The 17,645-nt window shown below is 39.4% G+C and overlaps 1 protein-coding gene across 3 annotated transcripts in view; it reads left to right on the forward strand.

The window, feature by feature from the left end:
• Positions 1 to 17,645, forward strand: part of SERGEF (secretion regulating guanine nucleotide exchange factor) — a 159,211-nt gene that overhangs the window by 82,724 nt on the left and 58,842 nt on the right. For all 3 annotated transcript variants that reach the window (XM_075163072.1, XM_075163073.1, XM_075163075.1), the window contains one exon: positions 7,094 to 7,130. In XM_075163072.1, coding sequence (XP_075019173.1) covers positions 7,094 to 7,130 — 37 coding nt within the window. The remainder of the gene's footprint in view (positions 1 to 7,093; positions 7,131 to 17,645) is intronic.

The following is a 17,645-nucleotide window of genomic DNA, read 5'->3' on the forward strand; positions in this document are numbered from 1 at the left end:
ACTTCGTTCATTTAAAAAATGATGAAAGGATAAACAAAAACTGGTTTGTGGCTCAGGTCTTGGTGACAAAAATGGAAAATTTTGACAGACTGTGAGGCTGAGGGATATGGAAGTGACAGAGCTTGATTTTCCTGGAATGAAAGATGCTAATGCTTTCTGAACCCCAAGGAAGGAAGGGAACTGCCTGAAGAAGGACACAAGAACTAATCGGAAAATCTTCAGGCAATGGAGAAGAGCCAGCTGACCTTGCTGACTTGTAGAGATTTTTATCACCCTTGTCTTGGCTACATTCTTGTCATTCTACTCAAACCTAATCCCACTGGGTTCTCTTACTGGGATCTCAGCAACTTTTGTATTGTCCTAGAGTCATCTGATGATGAGTTTTTTTTGTTGGTGGACATGGATCTTACTTTGTCTTGACATCTCAATCCATCCATCCTCAATTTGAGACAAACAGTACAGATCTAAGTTTTTCAACATGACCACACTTGCCTTGCAAGTAGACTTTGTGGGTGCACATGGCTTGCTGTGATGTAAACCTTCTGTGGAAACATTGACTGCTTTAACAATTAGCTTTTCTTTCCTCCTTTTATTTTTATGCTCTGAGCCTGATCTCTTCAATGATAGCTTTATGTGGTTGTTGTGCTTCCTACCTGATATTAAAAATTGGTTGGTTTTTGGTATGTGTTTTTGGGTTTTTTTTTGGGTTTTTTTGCGTGTTGGGGAGGGGGTGTTTGGTGTTTTGTTTGTTTTTTTCTTCTTTGGAATTACAACTCTTTCCATCTTCTGCAAACACTTGAGACCCAAGCTGCACCAACTGAATTGGAGAAGTGCACCCTGTTATCCACAAGAAGCTGTTCCTGGAAGTGTGGTGCTCAGTGAGTCGGTGGATAACATAGCAGATTCTCCTGTATGGTTAGTGTCATGGAGAGGTAATGTGTGCAGGGACTTATATACGTGTCACTTATGGCATGGAGGGTGTAAAGGCAAGATCTTGGGGTTGGCAGCTGGCTTTTTGGTGACTGTAAGACAATTGGCAGGGCAGGATATCGAATGATTGGAGATGGGACTCTGAAATGGTGGGTGGAGAAGCAAGGGAAATGCTGCACGGGGAAAAAGCATTTTGTGTCTTGCGCTACAAGCGTGGCAGGCTTGGGATTAGTTTCAGGCAGGGAGGGCATAGATCATAACTCTGGGAGCTATAGAGAGCTATAAAATCTTTCTTTTGAAAGCTTACTGCATCCTGCCAATGTCTTAATGCTTCCTCTCTTCCTCCATGCTTGCAAAGGTCCACTTACATGGCATGTTAGCATGACACAGGTGTGTCTCAAGGGGGAATGTTTTCTTCCAGACCTTGGTGCACAGGCTTCAGTTTAAACTCTGTGAATTTTCTTGCTGTAGTGGAAAGTAAAACTACATACAAACCAAAAGGCCAATCACACAACAACAAAAAATTGATGTTAAATCAGTTTAGATTGATTAGATTATTAGATTAGATTATTATATTGATGAAGAATGGAAAATGTCTTGTGAGCTATAGGACACCGGGCTTCTCACTTTTCAACTGATACAGTCAACAGCTAGGAACAGATTTAATGTGCTGTTCTTGGTGAGGTTGTACTGGTTTGCTGCTAACATGTGTTGCATTAAACTGCGCTTAGTCTTGTGCTCTCCAAGGAATGTGACTAGGTTAGCAAGCTGCTTTCTTATCAATCAGGAGTCAAATGATCCAGAAGAGGAACACAGAGTTCCTAGTGAAGGATCATTGGAAGCAGGACAGCTTTGCTAATTAGATTCATTTTATTTTATTTTTTCACATCAGTAGAATTCTGCATACAAATGTAGTTGGGCAGAGTGTGTCAAATGGTACAAATCATTGTTACGATACATTAATCAAGGGCATGGAAGAACAGTTCTGGGAGAGAAGATTCCCCTATCTTGCATAAGCTTTCATCTGCAGTCTCTCGGTCACCTCGTCTCCTTCCCTTAGGACTTCTGATCCCAGAAGGAATAAAATTTGCCATCTTCTGGCCCTGGCAATTTCCTTACAGTGAAATTTGTCAAAAGACATGAGATGCCATGGCTAAAGGCAGGCACAAAGTCCTGGGTAAAAGTACTTATGTGCACGCCCTTTTAATGGTTTTCTTCCCTTGTCTGTCTCTCTCTCTCAAGAGCTATGCTTTCACGCAGTTCAAAAGTTAGAAATGTTAGTGTCTAGAATCTGGATGCAACTACTTAAACATCCCATCTTCATTCATCTCATCCTTAGAAACCTGTTTTGTACTTCATGCTCTTATCTCTGAGAAGTGATGGAAGCCTTCGTATCCTTGAATGTTTAGGGAAGTAATTGCACTGTAGGGAATTAACCTGCACTCGTAGGGCAGTGGACCAAAAATAAATGGCGTTGAGGTCCTTTTGTTGTTCTGGCTAAGCACCTTGATGTTCAGATGCTTGTGAATTTTCATTCTGCAATCCCCCTTGTGAGTCCAGCTCCCCTGCCTCTTCCTTGCAACCCCCCGTACTGTCCCTTCTCCTCTGCTGCAGCACCAGGCTGACTGTGCCTGCAGTTCTGACTTGATCTTTTTCCTGATGGGTTGCACAACAGATCGTCAGTCGGAGCCCTGGGAGTACAGAAAGAAAAGAAAGAATAGCCTTGTGGTCAAGGTACTAGCATGAAACTTGGATTTTTATATGCTTTGTCAGGCTTGTTTTGTTATAGTGGTCAGAAGTCCCTTAGGGGACGGTTGACAAAAGGTATTTTGGTCGTAATTACCTTTTGAAATCAATGGGAGGTTATTTGTCTAAATATCTGCATGAGGTTTATCCTGTATATGTTTGTTTACTGTCTACAAAGGAGAGAACAATACTTTCTTACCTCACAGGACTGTGGGGGAGCAAAAGGAGGGATAGCTCTTCTTCAGAAAGATCTCTATCCTGCATGTAAGAGGGAGGCGCTCTGTATTTACCCTAACCTCTCCTCTGAACCTTCTTCCTTGATAACATCTTCTTGAGCAGATAACCTGCTTTTCCTAATATGCATACATATGTATGCACACATTTTCTTATATATACACACATATCTATATAAATGTATATATAATATATATTAAACGTTCCTATTTTTATACTTCATATAGTGTTTTAACTGTATGAAAATACTTTATCCTTAAGTGAAATACTTTCTCTATTTTGTGTAACCCACTGCTTTTACATTCAATCAATTAATTTTTGTTAGGGCTGGGCCATAGGCATATCTGCGGGCTGCAGAAAGGTGTTGGTGTTTTGCCCCAAGTTCGTGGTTGCTGTGCTAAGGTCTTTCCTCACCATCCATGCAGCTTATGTCCTGACTATTTATGATTGATAAAATGCTGGGCCCTTGGCTGCATCTCGCCACATGTGGTGGACTGGATGGATGGATGGATGGATCTGAACTGCAACCACTGCTAGGTAGAAAACAGCTTGCTAACACACAATTTAAGGGAAGAAACAAACAATTTGGTTGAAAGGGCACGGATAATAAGGTAAATGAGTTCTGAGTAAAATGGTCCCTAAGCATTCTTTTCCTGCCTCACAGGCATTTGTAAAGTGTTTTTAGATCATTTATATAGAGATCACAATATCCTTGCACAACTCTTCTCAAATTTTCTTCCAAATCGAGAAGAAACTTTAATATGAATTGTATCTGTGTAGGGGGTCATGGTTGTTTAGGCTCACAGAGTGCTTCACTCACTAGCAGTCACCCTGATTTGTCTTTAAGATTAGTGATTTTTTTAAAACAGGATGTAAAAATATTGTCCAATTAGAAAGCATTATTGTGTGTTTATAAGTACTCTTGAATGTACTTATCTACTGGGAGCACACAGATGTCTGTTGGAATTTAATTTCTCTGCAGCATATTGGGGGTGGGGACAGAAGAGAAGTAGCCAGAAAATTATGGTTGCTGCAGTAAATACCAGGCTTCTGCCAGTGACCTGCACTGACTGCAGAGCTTATTACATCTAATGTAAGCATAAAACGTCTGTTCGGCAATGCCGTTCTCTGGCTGGTCTGTATTTGTACCAGCAAATTATGTGTTCTTGGCTGATTGTTGCCTGTTGTGGGGAGTCATGTAGGGTGTCACATTTTAAAGCTTATTGTAAAAGAGATGTTATGAAATACCTGCAAGGCAGCACTGCTCATTAAGCAGTGGCAACCTTGCTTCACCTCTGTGGTGTGGTCCCTTGTGAGCTCCACAGTCATAGGTGTGCAGGCCAGCAGGAATCCTGTAGCCTGTAGCGAGCAGCATGGACGGTGAATAAGGCTGTTGTTTCAGAAAGCTAACTTTAGAGTCCCCTAAGGGTGGTTTTTTTTGGGGTTCCTACAAAGTCAGTCTGCGATAAGGCAGAGATGGTGAACCTTGTGCTCTCAATCTAGCAAATTCTTCTTTGGAGCACAGTTCTGCTGCTGGGACATGGCGTGTGCTGTTCCTGCTCTGGGCCATCGAAGGTGAATCTAGGGCACTGCCTTCCGCAGCTTGCGATTTTGCTTGATTTGAGTCATTGTCGGCAAAGCTGGCACTTCCACTGAGGTGGCTTTTACCTGACCGAAAGGAATGCAGCAACACTTGCCATTTGTGTGTTGCAATAGCTTTTACCCCATCAGGCTACAGAGCTGCAGCGAGTGCATCTGCACAACGTGTTGGCCATGAGTGGCTGCAATGGGGGCAACTCCCCCGAGCTGGCGAGTCTGTATAACACCGCAGTTCCTGGGCTGGTTGTACCCAGTGCCGTTTGACTGACTGCCTTACAACCTGATAAGCTGGCTAGTGCGTGGCTCTGAACGGCGGTGGAGTAACAGCTCTATGAGTAGAGTACAAAGCTTCATGAGGTCACCAGCATTCTTTTATCTGGTTTGCAGGCTCTGTAGCTGCTGCTATTAGATATAAGAAGAAAATGTTTCTTTGTCAGGGGATGTTTTACATTCTAAACAACACCTTGTTTGGCTGGTTTTTGGTGTTTTTTGGGGGTGTTTTTTTTTCCTCGTGTTTGGTTTTTTTTTTTTTTAAATGTAGTGTTTCTGAAAGGGATCCTGGCAGTAAGTATGAGCCACCAGCCTTTTGTACTGATGCTTTTCAATCGGTGCCTGTGTTAGCATATTGCCTAGCGAAGTAGCTGAGATAGGATTATTCACACCTCAGATAAAATTTATTTATTTTATTAGCAGCAGCTTCAGTATCTCCAATTTTCGACACTTGGTGAAGATGCAGAATTTGCTTTTTGCTAGAAAGCCTTCATGTGTGTTTCCATGTGTGGATCTTGTTTCCATGGCATCAACCTTTACGCTCGAGAAGCATCGGTGGGAGCATTAGCCAGTGAATAGGCATTAGGAACCAGCCCTGCTCCCGTCTAGGGCTCTGACGTGTGGTGAGGATAATGATATGGCGATGATTTATGCATTTTAACAGTCAGGGCTTAGAGCTTTGCCTGCCTGCAATACTGTGGAATCAAAGACTTGATGCAGCCCTCCTAGTGCTCTTGGAAAGGCATTGCTTTTCCTGCTGCTCTGTCTTGATTTTTCTGAAGATGAGTCCATCCTGGAGTGTGCTGTGACTTGAATTCTTTTTCTTGCCCCGTTTTCCCGAATGCTTTAATGTCTTGGCTAAGCACCTCTATCCTAAAGAGTCTGTTTTGTCTTCCTTGCCATTGTTGTGTTAGGATGGCATTGACCAGATGTTTTCATGTCACAGCTGTGGTGTGGGTACATCGTGAGTAGTAGTGATTGCAGTGTTTATTTGTAACACAATCGCTCAAGCTAGTCTGTGTGTCAGCCTTGGGTATCTCTTTTCCAGTAAATGTTCAAGCACAGTAGGCTGAGTACAAGGACTGTTTCGTTAACTTCTATGGTTTTATGTTATGCAGATATTGAGGTGACAGCAGCAGTTTCTCTGGCTGTAAAAACTATAAAGTTATGCACACACAAAACGATATAAAATTTTGATGGTATGGACTTCTATTTTTTAATATATTTCTGTTTTATATTTTATCATTGCAAATGTATTTTAAGAAGAAGAAGAATGTGCTTATTGATTTTCTCCAGCTCAGTAGTATGTGTAATTGGCAGCTAGGTGTAAGACAATGAACCAGATACAAGATTTTGAGGGAATTGAGGGAATTAAAACTTGAGGGCACTCAGCAGGGTAACCTTGCATAAGATGATGTCCGTATTACGTCAGACAATTATGCCGGCAGTGACATTGCAAAAGAATTCAATGGGAGAGACAAGCCCTTGCAGTAGGACAGCAGGCTGCTGTCGGTGCTTGTGTTACCATCATTTGTGAAGAACTCATGAAAGCTTAGTGAGTGATATATGCTAAAGCAACTTAAACGTCTGACATGTTCACAGCAGTTGCAAAGAAGAAAGAAAAATACACTGAACTATGAGTTTCTTTGATAAGAGATCTATAACTGATTTCCATCACTAATAAGCTTGAAAGAAAATGTTTGTATTGGTTTCTTTTTTTCTGCAGCTTTTAAAAATTAAACCAGCCTGCTGCTAATTGAAGAGTTGAGTTCTATGGTATTTTTTCTCCATTCTAGACAAAGGACTATAGGGATCATATCACTTCAGGCTTATCACACTGAGCCTGTACACTTTGTGCAGTTCTACAGGGATAATCTGGAAAAACAGTATGGATAAGAGAAATGGAGATCTTCCCAGCTGTCTCTGTATGGCTCTGATCTTGCAAAGGCTTAATCTGTGTTTGCTCTATGCCCGTGAATAGTCTTGTTGGATCCAGTGGATGTTGTCAAGGATGTGATGTTTTTGCAGAATTGTGGCCAGTCTTGCCCTTAAGAGTTGAATTGTCAGTGGTAACTGCATTTTGAAAAGAAAATGCCTGGTTTTTAACAAAACAAACATAACCCCCTGCCACCAAGCCCCTTAGTGAGACTACAAATGGAATTTTGTTTAAAAGTGAGAGCACTTCAACCTTGGTTTTGCACCCTACAAACTGTAGTTGTTTGTGTCAGGTTAATTTTTAATTTCCTGTCATAATTGTGGTTGTCTTCCTGCTGGTAAGTGGGTTCTCTTTTATTCATTCATACTTCTTTTTCAGATCGCATGTGGCTCAGAGCATAATCTGGCAGTAGTTGGTAAGTAGCTTAATTTTATATCAAATCACCTCACCTTTTTTTCATTTTTAAGTAGCACAAGATGAAAGAAAAATGTGCACATCAAACATACTGAGTGATTAAGGGCATTGTGTGCAGCTGAAAGGAGTAAAGTAACACATAGATGTGGAGGAAAGAAGAAGAGAAACTGGTAGCATAAGTGGTGACGATGAAAAGGTGCCCTTGTTGACCAACCCCTGTAGGGAGAGAACGATTGATGGATGTAACAGCAAAATACATTTGCAAAGTGCCACAGGTTGTTTTAGAATGGAGCCGTTGCAACAATTCAAGCTGCAGATTCAGAGTAGAATCTGAGCTTGAAGCTGGTCAAAAGTATCTTTGTTTAACATGGAAATTTTCAATGAAAAAACATCCTGGGTCTTTTGTTGTTCAAAGCTTGGAAAATCTTCAAAATGTCAGTCAATGGTAGTCAGGTTCTTTAGTGCATCTTAGTATAATGCAGCTGTTATAATAATGATGAAAGTACTAGGAAGCTAATGTCGGTGGAAAAAATTGAATTTTGTGTACTAATTCTAGGAACAACCAGATTCTTGCTTTCATGTGATGAGTTGATAACTGAAGTTTGATATGTGATTGCTATTATTTATAATTACATGTTTAAGAACATTTTTAACTGTAGATTCTCAGGTGCTTTATAAAGGAGGTTAGCGTAATTATCCCCATTAATAGACAGGGTGAGAGAGATGAAGAAAGGAATTCTAACGCTAATCAGAGGTGGCAATGAAACAGTCTTCTAAGTTTCAGTCCAGCACTCCATCCACACAGACATTTTTGATTGCCATGACTGATGTGTTGAGATGTTAAGTGCAGAATTTCCCTGGTTTTCTTAAGTGTGGTGTGACAGGTGTGGGGAAACCAGCTATTTGGTATCCAACCTGCATTCCATGTCCTAATTTTTAAGGTATTTATTTTAGCTTGGTGTCTTATCAGTTTCATTAAGTGGCCACAGAGGTGGTGTTCTGTGTATGTAGTATATTTCCATATACACTGTAGTATATTTTCTAATTATCCTTTTACAGTTAAACCTTGTAGCAAACTTGTTAAGTTCTACTTAGTTTATGGCTGGCTTTAAGAAAAGATTTTTCCCTTTACCTTCTCCCTACTTGTTCAGTGTCTCATGCCTGTATTAATTGTCAGGCTGGTGCTTCTGAATGTCGACTGAAGAGCAATCTGAAGAATCACGTTGTGTTTCTTGCTGAATTGATGAAGTAAAAGTGTACTGCTAGCAGGTTCCTCCATGTGCATGAAAGCAAAGCACTGAGTTTGAACAACCTTCTCTCTCCTCATGTCCTTTTAAGCTTTCTGCCTTCCAGGCAGAAATCTCTGGAAAAAATGGGTAGGGGAAAGAAATTCTAGAAATAAGTTACAATAAACGAAGAACTTAGCATATGTAAAGAACATCATATGCCTGTCTAAGCTGTGTGCTACACTCGTATTAAATGCGAAAATTATCAATGCTGGAAGCTAGTCAATAACAGAGTTGTGATGTTACTATTTTTTTGAACTATGATACATTTTATTCCTGAAATGAGTTTTTACATGTGCTTTTAAAAGGTTGACTTTTTAGAACGTTTTGTGGTAGGATTTCTCTGATCACTTGTCACTCTTAGTTCAAAGCTGTCAACTGTAATATTCCTTAAAGATATCACACAGATTTCCGTAAATATGTCTACTTGATTGTACAATTTTCTAATAGCTTATCATTCAAGCAGAGTTTATCTAGGACAACTATATCATCAATTTCTTTCTTAATTAGTAAATGCTTGAGTGATTGACTTTTAGACTGAAATAACTCAAGTTCGATATGAAAGGTAAACTGAAAAGCAAGCCTCTAACAGTATAATATTCAAGTCACTATTTCTGATTGTATATACAAATGTGTTTGTGCTTTTTTTGTTGCATCATCTTTTAAATAGAAACATTTTTAAGACAGAGAAGCTAGATTTATGATTCATTTCACAGATGCTGAAGTTGTGTTCCAATCATCTTGCTGATGATACAAACTGATTTGTAGGACTAGCAAGCAGTTAGTTTTTTATGTTACTTTATATAGTCTGCATCCATTTGTACGGTTCAGTTATTTGAATTCTCTTTTCTTGCTTCTTCTACTGAAGTCAATGCAAAATTTGGCTGTTTTCTTCACTGTGATGGCACGGACTCCTTTTTCATGCGTAAATTGGAAGAAATTCAGTTTTCATTTGATCGTGAGGTAAATGTTTGATATAAAGGAAAAGGAGGTGTGGGATGTCCCCAAATATACTTACATTTCTAAACTTAATGAGTTAAAAGTAATAATTAGTACATGAGAAAGTGTAAACACCTTCTCTTCTAGCTCTTGATGAAAACATTTACATTTTTGTTTTGGTTTGGGGTTGTCCTGTGATACTAATTCTAAAATTTGCAAGTACTCTAATATTTATCATGTTCATATGACCTTTCACTTGAAAACGAAAATCTCTGCCTAATAAGAAAAAACCTTGCACTTTTTACCTCAATCAAGGATTAATCATCATGACAGCCAGCCTATTTTTGATTGAAAAAAATGAATAGTTATTTAATAAATGTTGTATAACATCTCACATCTGAAAAACATCTTCCAACACTGAAAACTGTGTATGTGCTTACCGAGCACATCAAAGGCTGGTTTTTCAACCTAAGTGTGATAGCTGCACTGTGTAGCACTGAACTTCATAATATTAAGACCGAATCTTTGAACAATTGAAATACATAATGAAACTAAATCACTGTGACAAAGCTGAGCTCTTCCAGGTTTGGGATTCTATAGTGTTTTCAACATTGAAAAATTAAAGAGGTTTGATTCTTACCCTAAAAAGCATGTGATTAAAAATGGTATTTATGGAGAAGGCTCTTATCAGGTTCCTACCTGCTCCCCACTAAGACTTTGATCCTCCTTTTTTTAAAAAAAGAATAGTTAACATTTAAGAGAACACTTAGCATGCCACATGCGGCTCATACAATGCTACAATTTAAATAATCAAGCAATATTAAGTATGCAGAATAGAGTTGCTGTGAAACATGCATGTCTTGACTGTACTGCAGCCACAGGGCACAGGACAGAATGCCTTGAAGAGCTTCCGAAAGCAAATGTCTTTCTTTAACAAAAATTAAACACAAATTTTATTCAAACCTCCTTGAAGTAGTAAAAAAAAGAAAAAGAAATCATTACAAGGATGACACTTCTATAGTCTGGCTCCCCAAAACCTTGGTAAAGCGTAATATCCCTTTTTGGTCTTGTTTTTAGTCATTTTCTCAACCTGTATAAACCAATGAAAATCTTCTAAAAGAAAGATACTGGAGGATGTGTAGGGAGAAGTGCTTGTTTTAAAAGCTTATTAGCTTCAGTTGAAATTCATCTTCAAATCAGCCTTCAAAGGGGAATTTGGGTCCCCTTGACTTTACATTTATAAGCAGTTATTTCTTACCTGGTCTGTGCATGCCTACAGTAGTGCAGTGGCTGATACCAAATCTAATTGGTGATTTTTCTGCTAATGTAATGGGTAAATTGGATACTTTAAATATTTTTGTGTGTTTGGAAGAGAAAGACATGGACCTTTCAAGTAAACGTTTTCTGGTATGGTGTTTTGAAGGGAAAAAGCGTTTGGACGCGTGGCTACTTCAAATAGCGCAAAAATGGCTTTTCCTTGCACTTTCATAGTGAGTGTGGTGAATTCTGACCTCTGCTCAAGGCTATGTTATTTTCTTGCATGGATGATTTAAAACCACCTTCAGTGAGATAGTCCACAAGTCCTGGCTTTGATACCGCTGTGTAGTGACCACGCCGCAGGGCACTGTCAGTGCAGGTGATGGTGGTGCAGCAGTGTTCACAAGAAGAAATTGGGCTTTGTGGTTACTGTCGTGCAGTTACTCCCTTGATATTTGTCTCTGTCTCCTCTGGACTTTTTTCTTTTCTGGTTAGCTACTTAACACTGCTTTCCCCCCGTGAGTAATGGTAGTGGAGAGGGCACTATGTAATTAATGTTACAACAACAAAAAAACCCAAAATGCCCAAGCTGGCATGTTTTGCACATGGAAGCACAAGTGACTTACGGGGACACAAGTCCCTGTCTGATCACATTGAGCCCTTTTTCAGTGTGTTCAATGCAACAGCATTTTCATAAAACATTTTTAAAACCACTTCTCAACTTTCCGCTGAATAGCAGACCCCTCCAGAAAGGGGACAGATTAGTCTTCCGTAGCCTTTTTTGTTTGCCGTATTTATAGAACGTGTGATCTGTTTCAAGATTCTCTCTTCTCTGTGGCTCATGTGCAACCACTGCTGTAAATATCATGACATGGGCATTCATGTCCCTCTGAAGCTGCAATTCATCCAGCTGCAGAGTAAACAGTAATACTAAATTTATGGAAGAATACTCTTTGTAGAGGAAACTAGGATAAAACATCCCTCCACTCAAATGGCAGGTTGTGCTTCAAACGCTCTGAACTAAAGTGTGCAGTAGTGTGAGAGGGGCAGTAAAAGAATTATTATTCTATGATCTGTAAAATTTGCTCTATGTGTTCTTATGCTGGAAGAACATAGCAATTATGAGCTGGAAAACAAATGTGATCAAAGTGATCCCAAACTTAGGGAGCTGGTGATACACATCCTAAAATGGTGGTAGTGTTGACAGCATCCCAAACAGTTTGGTTCCACATTTTGTAATAAGGAAGCTGAAGGGTTCTTTTCTTACGTGGGAGCCGCTACCTCTTAATTAACGAGGTCACGTTCTTTTAGTGAAGTTCCATGATTCCAACTAAATTATTGTATAAGCATCAGTTGAGGAAGTACTGTAACAGATTATGAAAGGCATATTTCTATGGCAGAGTGAGCACCAATGGGGAGAGGAGACTGTGCAGTCTGATGGACGGGTCTCTGCGTTATGCTGACAGTGTTATTTAGATGTTCGCAGCAGCCCGACGAAGCGGCAGATGTAGTCATGTGTCTGACATTTGGTCCCGGGGGACTCGGCAGTCTGTCATAAAGAGAAAATCATAAAGTCTCTCTCTTGCTGTAGTATTTGGGGGAATCTCCAGGATACGCAGTGGAGGGCACTGGTGTTCAGCAAGGAGCCTCAGTCTGCTAGTCTATTGCTTTATTTATTATGCATGAAAAATCCCAGTGAAGCCAGGGTCTCTATTGTAAAGGTTTCCTGGCAGACCAGCATGGAGTCATGTTGCAGCACGCTGTCTCTTTGCATTGCAGCACTAATCACATTCTCTGCTTATTAAAGGGCACCTGGCAGGACTTCGAGTAACCATCACCGTTGTCATTTTCATGGGGGTTATATGTCGACCTTCTAAATTTGTTCTCTGGCAGAGCCGTTTTGTATGCCATTTAGCTCTCAATGTGGCTTTGACTGTTAAAATAGCTCTTCGAAATATAAACTGCTTTGGTTATATTCATTATAAAAGAGCAGCCTTGCTCATATCATTAACTTGAGCACCTGTCTGAGTGCTTTCTACAGAGCTAGATACAGACCTGACATCCCAGTTTTCCTGTCATGTTTAGATACAGTGAGCCCTAACAGTGCTGTTCAAACGTCTTTTCACTTTGTGTTACTTTTCCGTAGACTGTTTCATGCTCCAGGCAAACTACTTCTTCCTCTGGTAAGATAGAAGCTGAAAATGAATTTCAAATGTCCGATTTTTTTGTTGTTTTCAGCAAGTTACCCTCACAAAATCTGATCCTCTGATCTCTTTGAGCTTCTTTTCCAAAGGCTAATGGAAAGCCAAGCTGCCAACTATTTTATGAATTTGTGGGTGTAAGGCGATGAGGAGAGAAACAAGGAAATGCTAATTTGAGCATTTGGAAAAGCCTTCTGATGGGGCTAAAAAAAGTTTTGTATCAACCAAATTGTCTGAAGTCAGGGGCCGCTGGTTATAGGAAAGGGAGGATATGTTGCTGTGAAAAGCTAATTAGATCCACAAGAAAAAATGGGATCGGGATCTCATTGACCCCCTAGAAAGAAACTCCAGAGTTTAGGATAAGATCTGGCTGTACTGCATCTTCTATGACTGAAATGAAGTCTAGATTTTACAGCTACCTTCTCTTCCAGGCTTTGTCACTGTATTGATGCATGTTTTGGGCGATTTGACTCTGCAGAATGCTTTGTTCATCTTCCTCTCTTCTCTGTGTGGCTTGTCAATTTAGATTGTGAAATCTTTGGAATAAAAACTGCCTCTTAATGTATTTTAGCGCTGCCTAGCATAATGGGACCTGATCTTTTTTATTTTTTTAATACTGCATTACAACTAATAATAGTTGCAATCACTTTCCTTCCCCTCAGAGAGGCAATTTTAAAATATAATTAATCTTGGTGTGTATGTCTCTATCTTAATTTATGTCATTTAGCATATAAACAGGTAATAATGCCGTGCTTGTCATATTGTTTATGGTGTGGTTTCCTGTCATTACCAGATACAGAGCTGCCTAGGCTCTGAAGATAAAAGCTGTTATTTTTCTGTATAAAAAGCTCATAGTTCTTGTAAAATTTTAATTGAACTTTATGTATCACCATCATGTCAGCTTATAGTTTGTCTAGAGTTGAGCTCTTGTGCACTAACTGTCATTATGTTTCCTGCAAGAGACCATATCACATCTACAGGGATAATTCTGCTGCGTCCAGAACCCTACAAAAGATGGGTAAGAGGCAAGCATGCAATATTAACCTCTGGTGAGAGCTAAAACCATCAAGCTGGAACTATGAATGACAGTTAGAGGAGATAATTGTCATAGGAAGCTAGCAAACAACCAGCAAATGCTACCAAGCAAGAATTTCATTTGAAGCAGAATGAGTAGAGAGCTCTTGCAGGTATTGGTGAAAAAGAAAAGTCGTTCCACCTGGTTTTAGAAAATTATGGAGGATGGGAAGACTCTTAAGAGTAGGAGCTGCAGTACAGATGCATGCAATCCTTTGTCAGAGGGTTCACTGGATGGTTACTAGTATTTCGAAAACAAATTAGATTTTATTGTATTTGTTTACTTGCAGGCTTTAAATGGAGAGATTACTTTAAAGTAGAAGAAAAACATATCCAATATATCTAAGGCATATTTATCTTAATTTTCAAGGAAGCAAACAGGAGTAACCAAAATAGTCACCCTTGTTTACCAAAGAAAGATTAAGCGTTTGTTGGCTATAAAATTAAATAGAAGGAAGTACAAATGTCTGGCTTCAGGGGGTCGTCTGGAGCACGTAGGAGAGATGCTCACCGAAGGAAAAGCACAAGGCCAGCAAAGCGGCTGAAAGCACTTGGAAGTGCAACAAATTAAGGCTTCAGTATTATCCTACTGAGCAACGCCTGAGTAAGCTGTGCTGGTAATTCTGGGTTCTGTAAATGTAACAATCTTAACACTTAAACTTCTAAGTGTATCGTTGAGTAGAAATTTTGCAATTTAAGGGTTGACAGGAGGGAAAGTTGGTTTATATTTAAAAGCTGGCGTGAGGAGTGCCTGTACTGTCCTGTGGGATTTGTGTCTCTCCAGGAGTGAATATCTTGCTGTACAGCCTTGGGTTGACACCCACATGTTTGTGTGTACTCACTATCCAGCTCCTTTATGGAGCACTAAGAAATCAGTTTGTCAGTGCACAAATAAATATGTGTGACCTAGCTTAGTTAATTACATGCTATAAGTGAATAATCTCTGAAGCTTTTTTCTTCTGATGTTTTTTGTGTGTGTGTCTCTTACTAACACCATCTTAAATACTCTCGGTAGTTTTCTGCTTAATAAAAACATCCGAAGTAGGGATTTTTTGAACTTTTGAGATTGGCTTGACCATGAGTCAGGGTTTTTCACAAATGCACATTTCAAAGTCATCTTTGCCCAGTTTTTGGATTTTACAATACATTTTGGTCATATTCTCCAACTGCTCTGTTTTAGTTATGAAAGTCAGAAAAATCTTTTAAAAATTAAAGCTGAAGGCAGAGATGCTGACAGTGACATATGTCTGAGAGATGATGCTGTAAGGACACATAGGAAATATTGCAAGGCTAGTGATGAAACAGGGACACTTCTGTGTATCCCTCACATGGCTGTAATTGCACAGTTCTAAATGCATGCATGAAAGCAGGCTTCTTGAAGCTTTTGTAAACCAGGGTGGATGGAGGAAATGTTCTTCCAGCTTTCCATAAGGGCAGATCCTCCTTCCGCACTTTAGGAATTAGGATTTTGAACTTGAAGGTAGTGGAAATTGTAGTGAAGAAAATCCAGAGATGTTAGCTGGTAAGCAAGATTGTTTTACTTACTAATAACAAAGAAGCAGCCATTCAAACTTGCAAGCCTGGAGCAAGCTTTCCAGCTAAAAATAGAACATTTTTATTAAAAACCATTGGCTTTAGTGAGGTGAGTATTTAAAAAATATTAGGGCAAAAAAGTCAAACCACAGATGAAAAGTTGGCATATTTTTAAAAATTACCCTTTACTTGTCTTTGCTTTTTGAACTTGTTTCACTCAAACACTTCTTTATGGAAGGGAGGTAACAAAGTAATTAAAATAAAAAATGCTTTTGAGACTCGTTTCACTATTGTGCTTTTTCCTGTGCTTTTTGCAGAGTCTCTGAGGAGCAACCAGGCTAAACAGAGACTTTTATTATTTCTGAGAAATGTCTTTGCTTCATTTTATTTTTAGATTGTTGGGCTTATTTGAACAGTGAGAAAGTGAGAAGGACTGAAAACTATACTGAACAGGGCTTTAAGAGACGTTTAACACAGCACATTTAACATTTCTTGTGGAGCAGCGAGAAGGGTTGGTATATTCATGCTTATCAAGTAAATCAAACAAGAATCAGGTCAAGCATGTTATAGTTGTTTATGGCACCGTTTCAAACATAAGTGTAGTTAGCAGGAAGCTGAATGAAGTGAGAGACTACTGCTACATATAAAGGTCTTGGTGCCCATCAGTCTTTGAGGAGCAGAATGCCTGTATTACCTATGTATTTGATCGTGATGTCTCCAAACTTGCTGAAGATGGTAGCACACCTGACAGTGTTCTTAAAAACAAAGAAACCCAACCAACAACTGCAACAAACCCCCCCAAAACTGTAGTGATTTTAAAAAACAGTATGCTGTGTCCTTCTTGATAGAGGTGTTTTTTTTTTCCCCCTTTTCCCTAGATGAGATAGTGACATTTTCCCTAGCTTAATAAGTGTTCTGAATACTCTTCCCCTCTACATATCTAATAGAATAATTACCTTGAGAAGATAATATATGATGTATTTATTCTGGCTTAAACATTGCTTGTATGTATTATAGCACTGATTTGCTAAATTAAATGTTTTCTAGGAAGGCCTTCACACAATGCCAGGAATTCATGTTATAGGCTTAGCTCTCTTCTCTCTCCCTTTTGTGCAGATTTAACATTTTACTATATCGCTGCTCTGTAGCCTTGTATTGGAACAAATTACTAGATTACTGTAAAGTGATTATGATGGGGAGCACTGGTCCAAGGCAACAGGTAGAAGAGGTGAAACTGTTGGGCTGTTCTGTGAGTGTGAGGTTACAGCCATTGTACACCTTTTTCTGAAATAACTTCAGCCAGCTCTTGTGATGCTGTACCACAGTGAAATTCCCAATGCTTATACCAGCTGTGAGAGTGACCGCCAATGTTCTCTATGGCTCTTCCTTTGGCCTTCCTAGACCTGGGAAGGCCATTTGTTACAGAAAATGTAACAGATTCTCAGAGTTTTGACATTTTGTGACCTGCAGTGCTAGTGACTTAAATCTATAAGTTGTTCTCAAATTTCCTCTTACCTTGTAAAAGAGAATCAGGCTGTTCTGTATCCCCCCAGAGCACCGCTGCCAATGAGACGTTCTGTAATGCAAGATACAATCCTTTTCCGATGAGTGGAGGACATACCTGGCGAGAAGATTTCAGTTTCCATTTTTCTCTGTAGGAAAGAATTTCTGTCACTCAAGAACTTTGAATAGAAAGGACTCTGAACCTGATGAGCTTTCTTTTTTTTCCTTGTGGATGATGCTCAGAACAACAACTTAATAAAACATGGGGAAATTCTTCTATTAGGATACATCATTAGTCATCTCCCCTTCCCCTTCTTTAGGCATTTTGCTATTATTTTTAAAAAATATTTAACCCATCGTGACCTTGGTGACAAATCTGAGTTGCCAAGAGATTGAACAAGCAAGCAGATGCTTTGCTGTAAATGTTGAAGATATTAAACTGGAGGTTGTCTTCTCTATGCTTTTGATTTTCAGTGACACCAGCTGCTATCTTGCTGAGTTTGAGACATCTCAGATAACGGGCAGGATGACAAGCAGCACAAATCCGTATAATAGTTTAATTCTGAGTAGGGAGCTCACTTGGCTTGAAAGGTATGTTTGCTTTGGCTTACAAATTTCCTATTTATTTGCCCTGAACTGTTTCCTCCCGTGTGCTTTCTCTTGTACTGTTTTTTCAGTTCCGAACATTTCAAGGTCTTTTTAAATTGAATGAGATGAAAGGTG

The sequence above is a fragment of the Calonectris borealis genome, chromosome 14 (assembly GCF_964195595.1).
Source record: "Calonectris borealis chromosome 14, bCalBor7.hap1.2, whole genome shotgun sequence".
NCBI lineage: Eukaryota > Metazoa > Chordata > Aves > Procellariiformes > Procellariidae > Calonectris > Calonectris borealis.